This window comes from Schistocerca gregaria, chromosome 1 (genome assembly GCF_023897955.1).
Source record: "Schistocerca gregaria isolate iqSchGreg1 chromosome 1, iqSchGreg1.2, whole genome shotgun sequence".
NCBI classification, from domain to species: Eukaryota; Metazoa; Arthropoda; class Insecta; order Orthoptera; family Acrididae; genus Schistocerca; species Schistocerca gregaria.
The window spans coordinates 799093218-799113625 of NC_064920.1; the positions used below are offsets into that span (position 1 = coordinate 799093218).

General features: G+C 42.4%; 1 protein-coding gene across 1 annotated transcript in view; it reads right to left on the bottom strand.

Annotated features, from left to right (window-relative positions):
* LOC126269996 (aminopeptidase N-like) overlaps nt 1–20408 on the bottom strand; it is a 244468-nt gene that overhangs the window by 97997 nt on the left and 126063 nt on the right. The window contains exons 8-10 of the mRNA XM_049974035.1: nt 13743–13854; nt 13448–13529; nt 10318–10501 (exon numbers count right to left, since the gene is read on the bottom strand). Coding sequence (XP_049829992.1) covers nt 10318–10501; nt 13448–13529; nt 13743–13854 — 378 coding nt within the window. The remainder of the gene's footprint in view (nt 1–10317; nt 10502–13447; nt 13530–13742; nt 13855–20408) is intronic.

Below are 20408 nucleotides of genomic sequence, written 5' to 3' on the forward strand. Positions count from 1 at the left end.
CATCCTTTTTGTTTAGTGTCGTGACCTATGTCTACCATGTCGCTACATGTTCAGGATCTAGTAGCTTATGCACAGTGCTCACATGATTTCTGTAGTCCATGGAATTGTGTTTCGAACAAGCCCCAACACCCGTCGAGAATTGTTGCCATTAAGCCTTCCTTAGATTATTAATAAAATGTTTCAAATTACTTGCACTTCCAATAACAGCGGTTACGTACCATTACTTTCGTTCTCTACTTGTTTTAATTGTCAGCGGGGGTAAAATAAGTCGTTTCTCGCTTTCCCTTATCGTGCGAACGTGTGTGAATTAAGTGATCTTTGTGGTGACTGTGTTTGAAAGCTTAGTCTCTCCGAAGCGAGTCTGATTCCAGCCTACGTTCCGTGTATCCTTGTGGGTCAGTTACAATAATATTCTAAGGGACCTCCAAGCAAAAGTCTTTGGTAATAATGTGTTCATATACGTAATTTGGATTTCTGTGCGATAAAAGTGTTGTAAGGGTCGGTTGGTGAGGATCCCATATGTTTGATTTGTTTCTACAAATAAATCGCCACCGTTCACTATAAAAGGAATCACTGTGTTTCGGTAACTGATTTGCTTCACATGATCTTCTATCATTCTACATGTGCTTCGTCACAAGTGAGAATTATGCAGACCACGTGAGGATTAGGGCTAACCTAAAAGTGAGAAACCATACGCTTGGTTGTTGCTTTATCAAAATGGTTCAAATAAATGGTTCAAATGTCCCTGAGCACTATGGGACTTAACTTCTGAGGTCATCAGTCCCCTAGAACTTAAACCTAAGTAACCTAAGGACACCACACACATCCATACCAGAGGCAGGATTCTAACCTGCGACCGTAGCGGTCGTGCGGTTCCAGACTGTAGTGCCTAGAACCGCTCGGCCACCCTGGCCGGCGTTGCTTTATCCATTGTGCTATTAGACTAATTAGTTTCACGTGTTGTTGGGCCATATCCGTTGCCTGTTCCATCTCTGATCCAAGCATGCTGACCAGCAAAAGTAGCGCAACTGGAAATTCACGTAATCATCTACATTTAAGTGGGTATTAGATCCGCAATTCACTTTGTCGATTCATTGCTAACCAAGCAAAGAGAAAACGTCGCATTATCAAACCGAAGGACGTCTTTCAGCACCAGACACATATTGCATCACTTGTGGAATCTTTGTGGGTTGTAGGTATATGAGTGCGTTACATTCCTTAAAAGCAGCACATCAAATGAACAACTTGTTTGGGAAACATTGGAGGTAGTACGGGAGAGTGTTGTACCTAAAAATAGGATATTTTCTGGTCGGTGTCTCAGTCTAGTGACCGTTATTAATATCACATGGAGGTATGCGCAGTAGAGACATCTATAAGTAACTGCAGGCATTATCTGTTGGTTATGTTGTTCTGCGACATGAGGTTGGGTTTTGTGCAGCATTTGGAAATAATCAGCAACTAGTTGAATAAAATAAATTTAATTTCTTAGCTGCTTCGGGCAGTTAGTGCCATTCTTCAGAAGGTCATACTGTACGTATCGTATTATTTGCGACTGTCAACAATAAAATGGATACAACTAAATGCCGTGGTCATGTGCTTCGTAGTGCCGATACAAAAATGGTATAAAGAAGAACTTCATATTAAATTTGTTTGTTTAATAATGTCTGTGTTGTGTAGGAATTACGCAGGGAACGTCCGCCTCGGCTACACAAATAAGTCGGAGGTGGCGGAGAATTGCATCATCAAAGACTAACGATCACCTTCTTTATACCATTTGTGTAAAGGCGCTATAAACCACATGACCACGGAATTTTGCTGTATGCAAGTTATTGTTGGCATTCGCTAATAATGCGATAGGTATATCCTTCTGGAGAAGGGCACCAAGTGCCCGAAACCAGTTAAGAAATTAAATTTGTTTTTGGCAACTAGTTGCTGATTATAGGACGAGGAATACCACCTTATGCAAGACACCTTTTTTCTCTTTTGTTTCAGCACTTTTTGTGTTACCTTCGGAGGGTTATTTTTTATTTTCTAACTGTAAAATTGTTGTTACTTATTAACGTTTAGTGAAACATTTGTTACCTAATATTTACAATTGTGAATGAATAATTGTTGTAAAATATTATACATCATTTGTTCATAGTTCACAGTTGAGGTATGTATTAACGACCTGATGCACTGTGTCTTGTTTATAACATTATGTGAAGGTTCTATTTGGCTAAAGGTGTATGTATGCATTAGTTTACAAACCTTACGTGATGCATAAACTAAGCATACATCCATCTTTTGTCAATTAAGGTATAAATAGAACTTTGACATAATGTTATAAACAACACATAGTACATCAGGTCGTTAATACATATCTCAACTGTAAGCTATGAACAAACGATGTACAATATTTTACAACAATTATTCATTCATAATTGTAAATATCATGTACCAAAAATTTCGCTAAATGTTAATATCTACCAACAATTTTACAGTTAGAAAATAAAAAATTGCCCACTGAAAATAGCACAAAAAGTGCTGAAACATGTCTGGGTGAAACAAAACAGAAGAAAGGTGTCTTGCATAAGGCGGAAATCCTCGTCCTATTTTCGTAGTAAGCACGGACATATCAAGAACTACAGCACCACAATATGATTAGTTGTTGATTTTTTCGATAGATACATCTACACTTTGTGAGAATGGATAGAATACTAAATTTGTAAATATATTTAGATTTATACATTTAAGTGCTTTATAACACATTAAAGGTACTTCATCTACTTCTTTATCGAAAGTATTGTTAGTTCTTCATTTATAGAATTTCATGGTGAGTAAAATTCTACATATCTTTAAAAATGGTTATATAAAGTGTGGACTCTTCATGTGCACTTCTTCAGTCGTGAACCATTATGTATGCACTTAGAAACGGTAGATCTTCTACTATGGAACGTGTCATATTTACAAATGAACTGAGTTTCTTTACTGTCTTAACAATTTTTTTCCCGAACATGACAACTTTTGTTATTTTTTGATAGCTTTTATTTGAAAATGTGTTTCATTGAATTTATTTTTGATAATATTCTGCGTATCTTGATTTCCCTTGTCGATTTTGGGATTTCGCAGAGTAATAATTTAACAGACAGACTATTGAAAATCAACACACTTTGTATGCCGCGATCGCAATGGAGAGACTTTTGTTGTTCCAAGATGACTGGTATCAACAGTCTTCTGCTCCGATCATCTGATTTAGGAGAAAAACATAGATAATGGGAGGGGGAGGAGGAGATTGGAGGGCGACCAGAATTCATACCACGGCTTACATAAAATATATAAAATTCAACATATCTTTGGGAATTGGTTATAAAATTGCCTTGCTACATCACATGAAGTCCCACATATACATTCCTTGATAAAAAAAATCCAGTTGATAAAACACACACAGTCAATAAAAAGGCACGCAGATGGTAAAATCTTGGAATAATAAAAGTGTCTACACTGCGATCACTAAGTACAGAGTCTGTACATTTTAAACCATACGATCACTCCACAGTACAGCATGTGTACCCTACAAAATAGGCTGTTAAGTACAGTGCTGGTACGATTGTCACAACTGTAGCACTTTTAAATTGCAGTAGATTATTTGTTCCTTGGTACATGACCATTTAGCACCTTGGATCACTTTTTCACGTTTGGGAAAAAAACAACTTACTTCTCTGGAGTATTTTTTGTGATTTTCGGAAAGACTGCATCACATTAATAGTCAAACTGTCACTTAAAAATATAATAAGAAAATATATTAAAATTCAATTGCAGAGCTGGCTGGAGTGGGAAGTCTGAAAAAAAATCCAAGATACAACACTATACTCTACTCAAGAATTCTTCTCCCATAATCAGCCGGATGATATATTTGTTTCGGAGCAAGGTTTCGAAAAGTTTCCTACTTGTCATTTTATGGCGAAGTGTCTGGACCCCAAAGGAAGAGCGAGGTTTCGAAAAGTTTCCCACTTGTCAATTCCTGGTGAAATATCTGGACCCGAAAGAAAGATGATAGTGGGGACTTTGTGTTCCTGCCGTACGCTGGACCGCCAACATCCAAGATCGCTGTAAACTTGGACTAGCATAATGTAAAGACAGTTCTCCTCTGTGCTAGCAAAACTTGGGACATGCTTGGTAGCATGAAGTATGCTTTAGGGCTAAAAACATCGGGCGTGTACGACATCACTTGTAAGTGTAGCTGCCAGAACACCGGCCAAACGCAGCTCTGCAACTCACAGAGATGTGCAGGACAAGCTAGGAAAGTCCACCTCGGCTACACAACAAATGTCGGCTTTGGCGAAGAATAGCCTCTTCGTAGGATACACGTTCATCTTCGATGACAAAAAGGTTTTATGTCGCGCCAGGGGTTTCTGGGATTCCATAATGAAGGAATTTCCTAGAGACCGAAAAGCTTATGTTCACCGATCAGCACAGATTTAGAAAGCATCGCTCGTGTGAAACTCAGCTTGATCTTACCTCACGTGATATACTACGAACTATGTATAAAGGTAAAAGGTAGATTCCATAGTTCTTAGAGTTCCGAAAAGCATTTGATAGGATACTCCTTTGTAGACTGTCAACGAAAGTATGAGCATAGGAAAGGGGTTCCCAGAAATGTCAGTGGCTCGAAGATTTCCTAAGTAATAGACTCCACTATGTAGTCGTCGACAACGAGTGTTCATCAGAGACAACGGTATCGTCAGGAATGCTCCAGGGAATTGTAATAGGATTCTGTTATTTTCCATGTAGATAAATGATTTTGCGGTCAGGGTGGGCAGTAATGTGCGGTTGTTTGCTGATGATGCTGCCGTGTGCGGGCGGTGAAATGTCAAAGGTGGGTGACAGAAGGATGATACTAAATGGCTTCAACAAAACTTCCAGTTAGTGTGATGAATAGGAACTAGCTCAAAATGAAGAAAATGTAAGTTAATGCAGATAAGAAGGGAAAGCAAACCCGTAATCTTCGGATCATATTGGCAGTGTCCTGCTTGAGACACTCACGTCGATAAACAACTGGGTGTAACGTTGCAAGGCAATATGAAGTGGAACGAACATGTGACGATTGTGGTGGAGAAGGCGAATGGTCGACTTCGCTGTACTGAGAGAAGTTTTGGAAAGTGTGGATCGTGAGTAAACGAGACAGCATATAGGACGCTAGTGCGACCTATTCTTGAGTACTGCTCCAATGTTTGAGTTCTACACCAGGTGGGATTAAAGAAAGACATCGAAGCAATTCAGAAGTGGGCTGCTAGATTTGTTGTCGGTAGGTTCGAACAATACGTAAGTGTTACGTAGGCGACGCTCTTTTCGAGAAACACATTGAAAAATTTAGAGAACCAACATTTGAAGCTGACTGCATAACGAAGCTTCTGCCACCAACATACATTTCCCGGAAGGACCGCGAAGATAAGATACGACAAATTAGATAATCGTTTTTCCCTCGCTCTATCTGCGAGTGGAGCAGGAAAGGAAATGGCTTATAGTTGTACAGGGCACACTCCGCACCATATGGCTTGCGGAGTACGTATATAGATGTAGATGTAGAGGCGATGTTAGCAAAAAATCCCCAAGGAGCGTTCCATGGTCAGAGCGCCAGAAGCGGACAGTGAGCGTAGCGCCATATATCGATCCTGTCTTGGAGGCGGTTAAGTGGGAGATGTGTCTCAGCGCTAGATAGTGACAGATGGTGACGCGAGACTGGACACGCCGATGTATCAACCGATAGAGGACAATATTGGATAGGGTGACTGTGATTTTAGTTTCGATGTGCCCACTAGAGTGCACTAAAGTAATAGAATGTTTTTCATAAACTGTTCAAGTATTTTCATAAAGTATTATTATGTCTTTTTGTGTATGTAAAATGTTATAAATGTGTTTTTGCAGTATGAATGATGCGTGAGTGTGGTTTAAGGTTAATGTGAAGATAATTGTTTAACGAGTTATGTAGTGGGACTTAGTGTCGAAACATTTTGAAGAAGTATGGATGTGGACAAAGGGGATTTGTGTAGAATAGATTTATAAAGTAAGTCTATGGTAATGGGAAAGTTAATTCAGGTATAAATAACAATAGTAAATAACTATATGCATAAACAAAACTTCAGCATTATAGATAATGGCCGTGAGGCTCAACGTTTCTATGGGGAGATATTTCCAGGAAGACGGTGCCCCGATATGACGACGTTTGAAGCAACTGAATATCGTCTCAAGGAATATGTGACTTTTAATCCTATTACCCCAACTGAGGAAGGCCTGATGGACGAGGACATCTCAAGCACTCAAGCAGAGGACGTACTTCTTCGTGCAGTTGACGAAAATGCTAGTGTAAGCGTAAGCAGTTTGCTGCGATAGGTAATGTTGACCACATGAATGTCTGGTGAGTTCCACATGATAAACTGCTATATACGTACAGTGTGCCGCGCGGGATTAGCCGAGCGGTCTTAGGCACTGCCGTCATGGGCTGTGCGGCTGGTCCCGGCGGAGGTTCGAGTCCTCCCTCTGGCATGGGTGTGTGTGTTTGTCCTTAGGATAATTTAGGTTAAATAGTGTGTATGCTTAGGGACTGATGACCTTAGCAGTTAAGTCCCATAAGATTTCACACACATTTGAACATTTTCTGAACGTACTATGTAGAGCCTGTGCAAGCACTATCACTAGCTGATTATCCTGCTCGAGCACAGCTCTGCGAATGGTTCAGTCAGCCATGTGTCAACCCCACTGTAGTGCATATCTACATCTACATCTACATTCATACTCCGCAAGCCACCCAACGGTGTGTGGTGGAGGACACTTTACGTGCCACTGTCATTACCTCCCTTTTCTGTTCTAGTCGCCTATGGTTCGCGGGAAGAACGACTGTCTGAAAGCCTCCGTGCGCGCTCGAATCTCTCTAATTTTACATTCATGATCTCCACGGGAGGTACAAGTAGAGGGAAGCAGTATATTCGATACCTCATCCAGAAACGCACCCTCTCGAAACCTGGCGAGCAAGCTACACCGCGATGCAGAGCGCCTCTCTTGCACAGTCTGCCACTTGAGTTTGCTAAACATCTCCGTAACGCTATCACGGTTACCAAATAACCCTGTGACGAAACGCGCCGCTCTTCTTTGGATCTTCTCTATCTCCTCCGTCAACCCGATCTGGTACAGATCCCACACTGATGAGCAATACTCAAGTATAGGTCGAACGAGTGTTTTGTAAGCCACCTCCTTTGTTGATGGACTACATTTTCTAAGGACTCTCCCAATGAATCTCAACCTGGTACCCGCCTTGCCAACAATTAATTTTATATGATCATTCCATTTCAAATCGTTCCGCACGCACACTCCCAGATATTTAACAGAAGTAACTGCTACCAGTGTTTGTTCCGCTATCATATAATCATACAATAAAGGATCCTTCTTTCTATGTATTCGCAATACATTACATTTGTCTATGTTAAGGGTCAGTTGCCACTAGCTGCAACAAGTACCTATCCGCTGCAGATCTTCCTGCATTTCGCTACAATTTTCTAATGCTGCAACTTATCTGTATACAGCATCATCCGCGAAAAGCCGCATGGAACTTCCGACACTATCTACTAGGTCATTTATATATGCTTTTTACGGATGAGGCTTCGTTTCAACGTGGTCAGATTGTAAATTTTCACGATGAGCACGCATGTTATGTCGAAAGACCCCACGAAATTGTGGAACCACATCACCAACAAATATTTTCTGGCAACGTTCGAGCGGGAATTGGTGTTGGCAAGTTCCTATGGGACGGACCAAACTGCTGAGGTCATCGGTCCCTAGACTTACACACTACTTAAGCTAACTTACGCTAATGATACACCCATTCCCGAAGCAAGACTCGAACCTCCGACGGGAGGAGCCGCGCGAACCGTTGTCAGGAGCCCTACACCGAGCGGCGGGCGGACATTGGTGACTGTTACGGACTCATGTTGTTCCACCCAGGCTCAACGGAGAAACATACAACAGATTCTTAGAGCACACGCTACCTGTCCCGCTTGAACATGTGCCTTTACGACTGCGACTAAACACGTACTTCATGCACGCTGGAAGTCCTCCTCATTATAGGGTTAATTGTAGGCTTCTAAATAATGCACTCCTGGAAATTGAAATAAGAACACCGTGAATTCATTGTCCCAGGAAGGGGAAACTTTATTGACACATTCCTGGGGTCAGATACATCACATGATCACACTGACAGAACCACAGGCACATAGACACAGCCAACAGAGCATGCACAATGTCGGCACTAGTACAGTGTATATCTATCTTTCGCAGCAATGCTGGCTGCTATTCTCCCATGGAGACGAACTTAGAGATGCTGGATGTAGTCCTGTGGAACGGCTTGCCATGCCATTTCCACCTGCCGCCTCAGTTGGACCAGCGTTCGTGCTGGACGTGCAGACCGCGTGAGACGACGCTTCATCCAGTCCCAAACATGCTCAATGGAGGACAGATCCGGAGATCTTGCTGGCCAGGGTAGTTGACTTACACCTTCTAGAGCACGTTGGGTGGCACGGGATACATGCGGACGTGCATTGTCCTGTTGGAACAGCAAGTTCCCTTGCCGCTCTAGGAATGGTAGAACGATGGGTTCGATGACGGTTTGGATGTACCGTGCACTATTCAGTGTCCCCTCGACGATCACCAGAGGTGTACGGCCAGTGTAGGAGATCGCTCCCCACACCATGATGCCGGGTGTTGGCCCTGTGTGCCTCGGTCGTATGCAGTCCTGATTGTGGCGCTCACCTGCACGGCGCCAAACACGCATACCACCATCATTGGCACCAAGGCAGAAGCGACTCTCATCGCTGAAGACGACACGTGTCCATTCGTCCCTCCATTCACGCCTGTCGCGACACCACTGGAGGCGGGCTGCATGATGTTGGGGCGTGAGCGGAAGACGGCCTAACGGTGTTCGGGACCGTAGCCCAACTTCATGGAGACGGTTGCGAATGGTCCTCGCCGGTACCCCAGGAGCAACAGTGTCCCTAATTTGCTGGGAAGTGGCGGTGCGGTCCCCTACGGCACTGCGTAGGATCCTACGGTCTTGGCGTGCATCCGTGCGTCGCTGCGGTCCGGTCCCAGGTCGACGGGCACGTGCACCTTCCGCCGACCACTGGCGACAACATCGATGTACTGTGGAGACCTCACGCCCCACGTGTTGAGCAATTCGGCGGTACGTCCACCCGGCCTCCCGCATGCATGCCCACTAAAGACTGCGATGGAGCTCCGTATGCCACGGCAAACTGGCTGACACTGACGGCGGCGGTGCACAAATGCTGCGCAGCTAGCGCCATTTGACGGCCAACACCGCGGTTCCTGGTGTGTCCCTGTGCCGTGCGTGTGATCATTGCTTGTACAGCCCTCTCGCAGTGTCCGGAGCAAGTATGGTGGGTCTGACACACCGGTGTCAATGTGTTCTTTTTTCCATTTCCAGGAGTGTATATTCCGTGACATATGGATAGATAGAGGTAGGCCAATTCGTTAGCCCCACGCTCTCCTGACATAAATCCACTTTCCTTTTATAAGTGCTATACGTGAAAATTCTTGCGTACAGAATTCCGGTACAAGAGTCGTCGTGCCCGTATTGTGGAAGGCTGTGAAACAATATGCAATTCTCCAGGGATACATCAGCTCTCCAGGGAGTCTATTAGACGGCGGTTTGATGCATATATCTCTGCTAATGGCAGGCATTTCGAACAACCCACAGAGGCTCATGTTTCATACTATGCTGATCCCTCTTTTTCTGTGTGTTTTTCATTGTGAATATGTTGAAGAGTTGTAGAAACTGAGCTCAGATCCCTGATCATATAACATATTTTGTTGCTCTGCGTGTGAGGAATACCGTGTTATCAAGAAGTCAGAATAAATTTGAAAACTTAATAAACCACGGAATAATGCAGATAGAGAGGTAAAAATTGACACACATGCTTGGAATGACATCGGGTTTTATTAGAACAAAAAAAGACAAAGTTCACAAAATGTCCCACAGATGGCGCTGAACAGCAAAACTTCAATGACTGCACATTACAATCGTATTTAAAAGGAGCTGTAATGAGAGAGAGAATCAAATGCGCCAGCAGTCGCAGCAGGTTCACGTTAGCTGAAAAGGCGCTTTAGTGAAGCTGTATTATCAGAATGGGGAATGTGCTAGTTCAGCGTTACGATCCTATCGCCATAGGAAGGGGATTCGAACGAGTAAAGGTCCGTTGACAAATGCAGCTGTGGCTGGTACAGGGAAATAAAGCGTTTGCCTTAACTGTTGGACGGTTTTGTGCGAACCTGTTCGATGTCTGCGGTGTGCTCGTCGTAGTTGCGAGTCACGGTGACGACGGGGAAGCGGTCGGGCTTGAACCACGAGTCGACGATGTAGGCGACCAGGATGGGCTCCAGCAGAGTGCCCTCTCGCCAGGCCACCTCGGTCATCACGTTGAGCAGGTCGTCCTCCGTGAACATCTTGTACTCGCTGTAAACCACGACAAATATATCAGCGCACCCTCACACTAAGATGAGCGGGTCACCTGCGTCACGGCGAGAACATCTACTTCTCCATTTCTATTAGTTGAAGTATATTATTTTCGACAAATTAAAATTTACCTTGTTCTGCATACCGACTGAGATTAATCTCAAATTTACAGAAATACATCATTCATTAAAAAACTGCCATGTCACATACTCATCATCGAAAAAGTATATCAAACAAATGCCCCAAATTACAGTTGTAAAAGTAACGATAATTTCAGTCCAAGTTTGACCAACAGACTGGCCGGTATCTTCTGAGGTTAGCACAAGCTACCCTACCAATACCACTCATCTGCCATGGTACTATCAAAACGGCGCACATAAGCCATTACTAAAATCAAGTGTAAAATTCATACCATAATAAGAAGAAGACTTTAGTTTAGGACCTTCTGTTATAGCTGATTAAAGCCATACTTGTTTTGTTTCATAAAACAAAAACAACTTTTATTCAGATGTAACATAGATCTTAACCTAAAATCATTAATATAATATTAATATCAACTGAGGATTAAAACATTAAAGAGTTACAGTTATTCCCGTTGCATATACCTTCGATAACTCAGAACCATATTACCACATTTCAGCCAAACCATGACATCGAGCTATGTTACAAATTAATCTGTTACTATAACCTTCACTTCATATTCCCATTCGTTGATTTCACCAACTCACAAGCAAACTGCCAGTTTCCTACCTCATCTAGGTAGAGCGCCATAGAGTTCATTACTTTTGAATAAAACATCTAATTCTCTGAGTTATATATTTCGATTTGTTTAAATGTTGAACCCAAAATTTTGACTAAATAAGACTGGTAGAAATATTTTAAGTATCTTTTGCAGTTCTTACTTTCTAATAAATCAGTTCTGAATTATTTTAAAATATATTACTCGCTATCATTTCATTTTTCCCACTCCGCTCCTGCTCGGTAACAAAACCTACCCTCATTTCACTAATAGTTACCTCGATGGGACATTAATAAGACACTGGCCGACTTACTAAAAGACATAATGACCCAACGGCAACGTGTCCACGATCGTGTAGTCTAAAAAGCTTCCTGCCCACGAGAAGTCTAAAAATGGTTCAAATGGCTCTGAGCACTATGGGACTCAACTGCTGTGGTCATTAGTCCCCTAGAACGTAGAACTACTTAAACCTAACTAACCTAAAGACATCACACACATCCATGCCCGAGGCAGGATTCGAACCTGCGACCGTAGCAGTCGCTCGGTTCCGGACTGCGCGCCTAGAACCGCGAGACCACCGCGGCCGGCCACGAGAAGTCTGCTAGGCCTTAATTTAAAGAAGAAATTTCCGATAATGTACGTCTGGAGCATAGCATTGTATGATAGTGACACATGGACTGTGGAAAAGCCGGAACGGAAGAGTATCAAAGGATCTGAGATGTGGTGCTACAAAAGAAAGTTGGTAATTGACTGATTAGCTAATGAATGAGAAGATTTTTCGCAGAACTGGCGAGGAAAGGAATGTATGAAAACGTTGACAGGGACTAGGGACAAGATGACAGGACATGTGTTAAGGTATCAGGCAACAACTTCCTTGGTACTAGAGAGAGAGCTGAAGATGGTAAAAACTGTAGGGGAAGACAGGTATTGGAATACATACAGCAAATAATTGAGGACATAGGTTACAAGTGCTACTGTGATACGAAAAGATACAGGGGAGGAATTAGTGGCGGGCCGCATCAAACCAATTATAAGACTAACATGACACAAAAAAGAAGGAAAGGATAAGATGAAGCGGATAGCCTGAGAATCACGTCGGTGGTCGTTGTCTTGCTATAATGTGACTTCTGGGGTGCTCTGGAGGAGTGGTAACGATTTGACATGAACAGTTTCTCATTGCACCCGTTAAAGCTGAGAGTGGGGCGGTTTTGTTCAGCTATGATCGTCAGCCATAGTTCTTGTCAGTACGCTAACATCCTGCTAGTTGCTCATGAAGGACAGTTTTCCGACATTCATGCTGAGGCATGACCTGACCTGTCGACCCTTCAGTGCACATTGGACGCAATAAAGCCTCCTATCGATCGTCAGTAAGGTCGGGTATCGAATAGGTGTCGTTTGTTCCATTACGATAAGGCCATCTCCATACTGTCTTTCTGCGTACGCTCCGTAACATCGCAACAGACAATTGGCAGCCCTTATTTTCCTGCGTATCTCGGACGTTAACATCAGTCCGTTATAGACTGTAGTGTTTCTAGCAGTATTTATTACGCCTGGGAGGATGTAGAACCCACCTTCAGTATAGTCCTATATTTAAACATAATACTGCGCAGACACACTCGTTTTAGACTTTACGCCACGCATTGTCTCTCTGAGATGCTGTTCCCGTAAACAACCTCTCCAAGCGAGTTTCTACTGACCAACTCATTAATGTCTTAGTACGTTACTAAAGTCCTCAGAATAGATCCATAATGAAATCTGTCTTTAATAACTTCGTCGTCGATTGCTCATAAAACGTTGTTCAATCTTTCTTCCTTTCAGAAAAAGATACCTCTGCCTCTTGGTTTGTATGCCACTGAGAAAATTTTGTCCAGAACATAACATTTGTATTAAAATATCTCAGATTTCTTTCAATGCTTCACAGTCTCCTTCTTTCAGTCCAGAAACTACTTCTTCGCTCCCAAAGACGTACACACGGTGAAAGAGAGTATCAGCAGTTCTTAAAAATTTAATGGGGCTAACTAATGGATATACGGTGTCGCTATTTGCGCATGTGTGTGTGTGTGTGTGTGTGTGTGTGTGTGTGTGTGTGTGTGTATGTGTATGTGTGTGTGTTTGAGAGAGAGATTTTTGGGGGCAGGCAAATAAGAGAGGGAGGAAGACAGGAACGGAGTGGTGGAGACAGAGAGGTAATGAAATAATAACGTTACCTGGCTTGAATGAATTTTCGGATGCTGTGCACGAAAACTCGTTCGGTGAGAGTGTAGTTCAGCATGCGGAAGATCCACTGCGCTAAAATTGGGAACGAAAGAGAGACCATTGTCAGTGTCACAGTTTCAGGTTGTAATATTCTGAGAAAAGAAAATTTGTTACAAACTTTCATGTATTTTACAGCAGTCCATGTTCATTTAAGTAATAATACTTTAATATTTCACAGACTTTATGGAGTTTATGCTTGCAGCTAACACTAGCAGTTATTGAGAAAACTGTGTTGCGAGTACTCACTTTTAGCAACGCGGATCTCTTCCTTCATTGAGCCAATGAGAGAATAAGGGTGGCGTTTGCTGTATTCATAGTAGAGACTGTAGCCCATAGGAGGGATAACCCTAGACGCCGCCTGTATCCAAAAGATAAGTCCACATGCATTTATTTTTAACAAGCCAAATATAAAAATACGCTATTATACAACTAATTATCTTTTTTAATTCATACAACAAGTGTTCTCAACTTAATTTTAAACCAATATGGCCATAAACACTACAAGAAGAACTTACAGTTCTGACGTCCGTATGTGGTCAAAACTCTGTTTTTTGTGTCTGTAAAAAGTTCGAGGGCTATCCAGGAAGTAGGGAACGTTTCCGTCTTGACGCCGTTAGGCGCGCGCCGATTGTGTATATTTTGGTATGTGCGTGCTCGGCAGCTCAGTTGACATCCATCCGTGACAGCGAGAACGTGTTTACGCGTCTGGTTTTTTTAATATTCGAATTTGAAATATGCGCTGCAATCGAAAATACCGCCAGTTGTGAGGTGCGGTCTGTGATATGGTTTTTGTCGGCAATAAACCTAAAACCTATAGAAATTTATGGTGAACTGCGCGACGTGTACGCAGACGACGTAATGAGTGAATGTTTCGTCCGGAAATGGTTTTAAAATGGCCGAACCAACGTTCATGGTGAAGAGAAGAGTGGACGCCAGAGCATTGTGACTGACGATTTTGTCACTTAAGTTGATGAAACGATTCGTGAAAACCGTCGCTTCACATTACCGGAGCTTTCGCTTTCTTTTCCACAAGTTTCACGGACTTCGTTGTTTGAAATTGTCACTCAAAAGCTAAGCTGCCACAAAGTATGTGCCAGGGAAAGCTGATGTCCAAAATTTTGTTTTTGCACGACAATGCCCTATGTCACACGAGAAAATGCACTAAAGAACTACTTAATTCATTCAAATGGTAAATCTTCCCGCATCTGCCCTACAGCCCCGATCTTGCACCAAGCGCCTTGTTTCCCAAGATGAAGAACTGGGTTGCAACGCAGCGCTTTGATCACGACGCGGAACTCCAAGCGGGCGTGACTCACTGGCTGAAGTCTCAGGCGGCAGAATTTTAAGACGAAGGTCTTTCAGAGCTTGTCCACCGCTTTAATAAGTGCCTCAATGTGTTTGGTGACTATGTGGAAAAGTTGTGTCAGTCGCTCTTTCAGATGTATATAATAAAATGTATTTCTTATACTTAGTTCTTTTGAATGCCAAAAGGTTCCCTACTTTCCTAATAGCCCTCGTATAAACATCTCAAGCACAACAGCCGACAGATGAATAATGGAACGTGCCATCGCTACCATATAGATGCCCCACTTCCCACGAAAATAAACTGAGTATATTTGTGTTCAAATAAATTTTCGTTCACTTATTCATCTGATCCTCAACGTTCAGTATCATCCTATAGCTCTAACACGCTAGCAGAATCATTCATTATTCCTTACATATATCAGGTGTATCAGGAGAAATATTTCAAAAGGTGATAAAGTAGACTGTTTCGAATATTACATTTCCTATAACATATGCCCAATTTTTGTTTGTTACAGACTTACAGAAGGCGCTAAACGAACGCAAATAATTAAGTTTGCAGTTGATTTTCATAGATTCCACCTGCGACTTCAAAGCACTTTCCAATTCTCTTGCAGCACCAAGTGTATCTGTTGGGGTCCTCTTATGGGGCAGCACTGTCCACAGTTGGAACGATTAACTCGCCTCTTGTATTTACGTTTTCTTCACAGATTTCGCCTTTCAGCCATGCTCACTGGCAAATCGAAAAGGTTAAGATTCGGGGTGAAGGTGGCAAGATGCCATTTGTGCAAAACCGTCTTCCGGGTAATATTAGGTTTAGAGGGTGTGTCACTTGAGGACTTGTCGCACCTGCTATGATGTGGCACACTCTTTGTTACACAGAGAATGTGAATACACTGCAGTCACTTGATAGTCCACAGTTTCAGTCCGAGCCGGCTCGTCGTTACTGGTAGAACACAAACAGAATAACCCAGCTAGTCCGAGTTCAAGCAGCCATCAGTAACATCAGTAACAGCAGTTCTAAACACAGTCGAGTAGAAATTCAGTAAACAGGAAGTATGGTATAAGCGAGGTGGAGACTTAAGCACAGCACGATTCAAAGTGTCTTGCAGCCGGCCGGTAATATAAGAGTCTAATCTGTCACATTTGTGCAGTACTTTAATCTTCTTTTATCAACCTGTGGTTTACTTATTAAATTAATCGCTTCCCCCTTCTCCCCCACCTTCTTCCGACATTCTTCTGAAAGGCATTGTATTGCATGCTCTTGGTCTCGCTCACTAGCGGTAAGATAGATACTGCGTACAGGAAAATTAAAGAGACCTTTGGAGATAAGAGAACCACTTGTATGAACATCAAGAGCTCAGATGGAAACCCAGTTCTAAGCAAAGAAGGGAAAGCAGAAAGGTGGAAGCAGTATATAGAGGGTCTATACAGGGGCGATGTACTTGAGGACAATATTATGGAAATGGAAGAGGATGTAGATGAAGATGAAATGGGAGATACGATACTGCGTGTAGGGTTTGACAGAGCACTGAAAGACCTGAGTCGAAACAAGGCCCCCGGAGTAGACAACATTCCATTGGAACTACTGACGGCCTTGGGAGAGCCAGTCATGACAAAACTCTACCATCTGGTGAGCAAGATGTATGAGACAGGCGAAATACCCTCAGACTTCAAGAAGAATATAATAACTCCCATCCCAAAGAAAGCAGGTGTTGACAGATGTGACAATTACCGAACTATCATTTTAATAAGTCACAGTTGCAAAATACTAACGCGAATTCTTTACAGACGAATGGAAAAACTAGTAGAAGCCGACCTCGGGGAAGATCAGTTTAGATTCCGTAGAAATGTTGTAACACTTGAGGCAATACTGACCCTACGACTTATCTTAGAAGCTAGATTAATGAAGCGCAAACCTACGTTTCTAGCATTTATAGACTTAGAGAAAGCTTTTGACAATGTTGACTGGAATACTCTCTTTCAAATTCTAAAGGTGGCAGGGGTAAAATACAGGGAGCGAAAGGCTATTTATAGTTTGTACAAAAACCAGATGGCAGTTATAAGAGTCGAGGGACATGAAAGGGAAGCAGTGATTGGGAAGGGAGTGAGACAGGGTTGTAGTCTCTCCACGATGTTATTCAATCTGTATATTGAGCAAGCAGTAAAGGAGACAAAAGAAAAATTAGGAGTAGGTATTAAAATCCACGGAGAAGAAATAAAAACTTTAAGGTTTGCCGATGACATCGTAATTCTATCAGAGGCAGCAAAGAACTTGAAAGAGCAGTTGAACGGAATGGACAGTGTCTTAAAAGGAGGATATAAGATGAACATCAACAAAAGCAAAACGAGGATAATGGAATGTAGTCGAATTAAGTCGGGTGATGCTGAGGGAATTAGATTAGGAAATAAGACACTTGAAGTAGTAAAGGAGTTTTGCTATTTGGGGAGCAGAATAACTGATGATGGTCGAGGTAGAGAGGATATAAAATGTAGACTGGCAATGGCAAGGAAAGCGTTTCTGAAGAAGAGAAATTTGTTAACATCGACTATTGATGCAAGTGTCGGGAAGTCATTTCTGAAATTATTTGTATGGAGTGTAGCCATGTATGGAAGTGAAACATGGACGATAAATAGTTTGGACAAGAAGAGAATAGAAGCTTTCGAAATGTGGTGCTACAGAAGAATGCTGAAGATTAGATGGGTAGATCACATAACTAATGAGGAGGTATTGTATAGGATTGGGGAGAAGAGAAGTTTGTGGCACAACTTGACCAGAAGAAGGGATCGGTTGGTAGGACATGTTCTGAGGCATCAAGGGATCACCAATTTAGCATTGGAGGGCAGCGTGGAGGGTAAAAATTGTAGAGGGAGACCAAGAGATGACTACACTAAGCAGATTCAGAAGGATGTGGGTTGCAGTGGGTTCTGGGAGATGAAGAAGCTTGCACAGGATAGAGTAGCGTGGAGAGCTGCATCAAACCAGTCTCTGGACTCAAGACCACAACAACAACAGTTTCGCGGTAGCGTTCTCGCTTCCCGAGCACGGGGTCCCGGGTTCGATTCCTGGCGGGGTCAGCGACTTTCCCTGTCTCGAGATGACTGTGTGTTGTTGTGTCGTCTTCATCATCATCATTCATCCCCATTACGGTCGGAGGAAGGCAACGGCAAACCACCTCCACTAGGACCTTGCCTAGTACGGCGGTGCGGGTCTCCCGCATCGTTCCCCTACGCTCTGTCAAGAAGCATGGGACTTCATTTCCATTTTTTTCCATTGCATGAATATCGTCTCTCATGAACGGTAAACAAAAAATTAGGAAAGTTTGCGTTTCCAGCTGTGTTCCAGTTTTGACGTCGAAATGAGGGCTGTTATTAATAGAATAGAAAGAAATGTAGAAAAATACATACGTAGAGCCGGAAATTGTATATGGTGTTAGTAGCTACGGTACTACGTAATTAGAGGATATGGCTCACGGTATGAAATTTGTTTTATAAACACAATAATATATTTTAGAGGATTTACTATAAAGAAAGATATACTCATTTTTTACTACACATTCACCGTCCAAGATGTCGTTGTTTTGTTATTTCATATTATTAGTCCGGAACGCAAATACGAGGTAGTTACAAACAATTCTAGTGACGTGATTCAGCCATCTATTATTGTTATCATAAGACAAAGACGTGTGACACTACAGTTACTACAGTAGATTCTATGCTTGGCCGATATGTATCACTAGGGTTGTTGCAAATTGTTTGCGTTCTGAATTGATAATAGGTATGTAATAAATGCCATATGATCGCTGTGTTTCGATTAGGTGTTATGTGCAAAACTGTATTAACTAACCTAACTTATTTTCAGTCAGAAATTATAATCTGACAATGAGATTTTCCTATTCTTATTCTGTAGATGCTGTATCAGTCGACGCCGTGACCTGAGTACTGACACAAATGAATTTAGTTTTCTCAAAATCAGCTCAGCTACGACAGAGTCACACTTTGTTACCCGATCTTCCATATCCGTAACTCTATTGTTACAGCTTTTTTTAGTTGTGTAATTCTTCTCTGGTCTTTCAGTACACATTGGCGTACATGTTACGTGGTTATAATAGTTTTTTGAAGTTTAAATCGGTGGTCAGGCGCGGTTATTGGTAGAATTGCAAATCAAGGGTGCAGTCTTCAACTCCCTTTAGTTCTATTTCACAAATGATAAGTCTTTGCGTGTATGCAAATTGCCAGTTCGTTCCGTGCTCTACTTTCCACATAAACAGCTATAAATCTCCACATCTCTTTCCAAATATGGGCTGTTCAAAAAGTCTCTCCGCAGTGCCGTATGATTGTTAGCCGCGCGTGCCGTATGATTGTTCGCCTGCCCTGGTTTCTTCCCTTCAAGTGAACTCTCCCAACATTCCACTGTTCCGTTTATCTCATCCAGCATCAGTAGTATCGCTGGTGTGTGTCGTTACGTGTTGACGTGAACGTTTTAGTTCCTTTGTTCGTTCGTTTCGTTTTTGTCACTGTAAAAACAGGTAATCATTGAAGAACGTGTGTTTTTAGACGAACAAGTGTTCAAAGCTGGCGGTAAATACACAGTTTCAGTTCGTCAAACATTTAATTCAGTTTTCCCGGAGACAACACTCCGACATCGCGATACTGTGCGATATTTGATTAATGAATTCCGAAGTTCAGTGACAGATGCACCGAAAAGTGGTCGCCCTAGCGTTTTGTCTGCGGATAAACTATCGATATTTCCGATAAAATCTCCATGACTCCGAACAAGTCAGTAAGAACGGCCCACACAGTTGTAAGGAAAAAATTAGAACTTTTCCCATACAAAGTTACAGTCGTGCAAAAACTTAAAAATACTGATCAGGGCAAGAGACTGCATTATTGTTAATGGTTCAAAAATTTCGTTCAACAAAATGGAAGGGATATTCTTAATGAAACGTTTTTTCCACTGATGAGGCGTGGTTTCATTTATTCGGGAACATGAACTTGCAAAATTCTCGTATGTGGAGTGCTGCAAATCCATTGTGCATTCATGAGGAACCACTTCATTCTGTGAAAATAGAAGTTTGGATTGCAATTTCTAGACGTCGGATTGTGGGTCCCATATTTTTCAACCAAACAATAAACGCACAACGATACTGCAGTGGTATTCTGTACCCATTCATAGGAGAACTTGTGTTAAGTGAAATACTGAACGGTTATTTTCAACAAGATGGGGCAACCTAGCATACATCTCGCGTTTCAATGTCACTGCTTGCTGATCGCATAATTTCACAGGGACTTTGGCCTCCGCGATCGACTGACCTAACACCACCAGCTTTTTCTTCTGTGATGCAGTGAAAGCAACAATCTATAAAAACAGTCCAAAATCCATCGATGAATTGAAAACTGAAATATCCACTTTCATTGCTTCTGTTACAGAAGAAATGTTACAGCCTGTGTTTGGAAACATGATTAGACGAACTGAATTGGGTATTCAGCAACAGGGGGGACACTTTCAACATTTAATGTGAAGTTTTGTAGCCCGCATCTCGTGGTCGTGCGGTAGCGTTCTCGCTTCCCACGCCCGGGTTCCCGGGTTCGATTCCCGGCGGGGTTAGG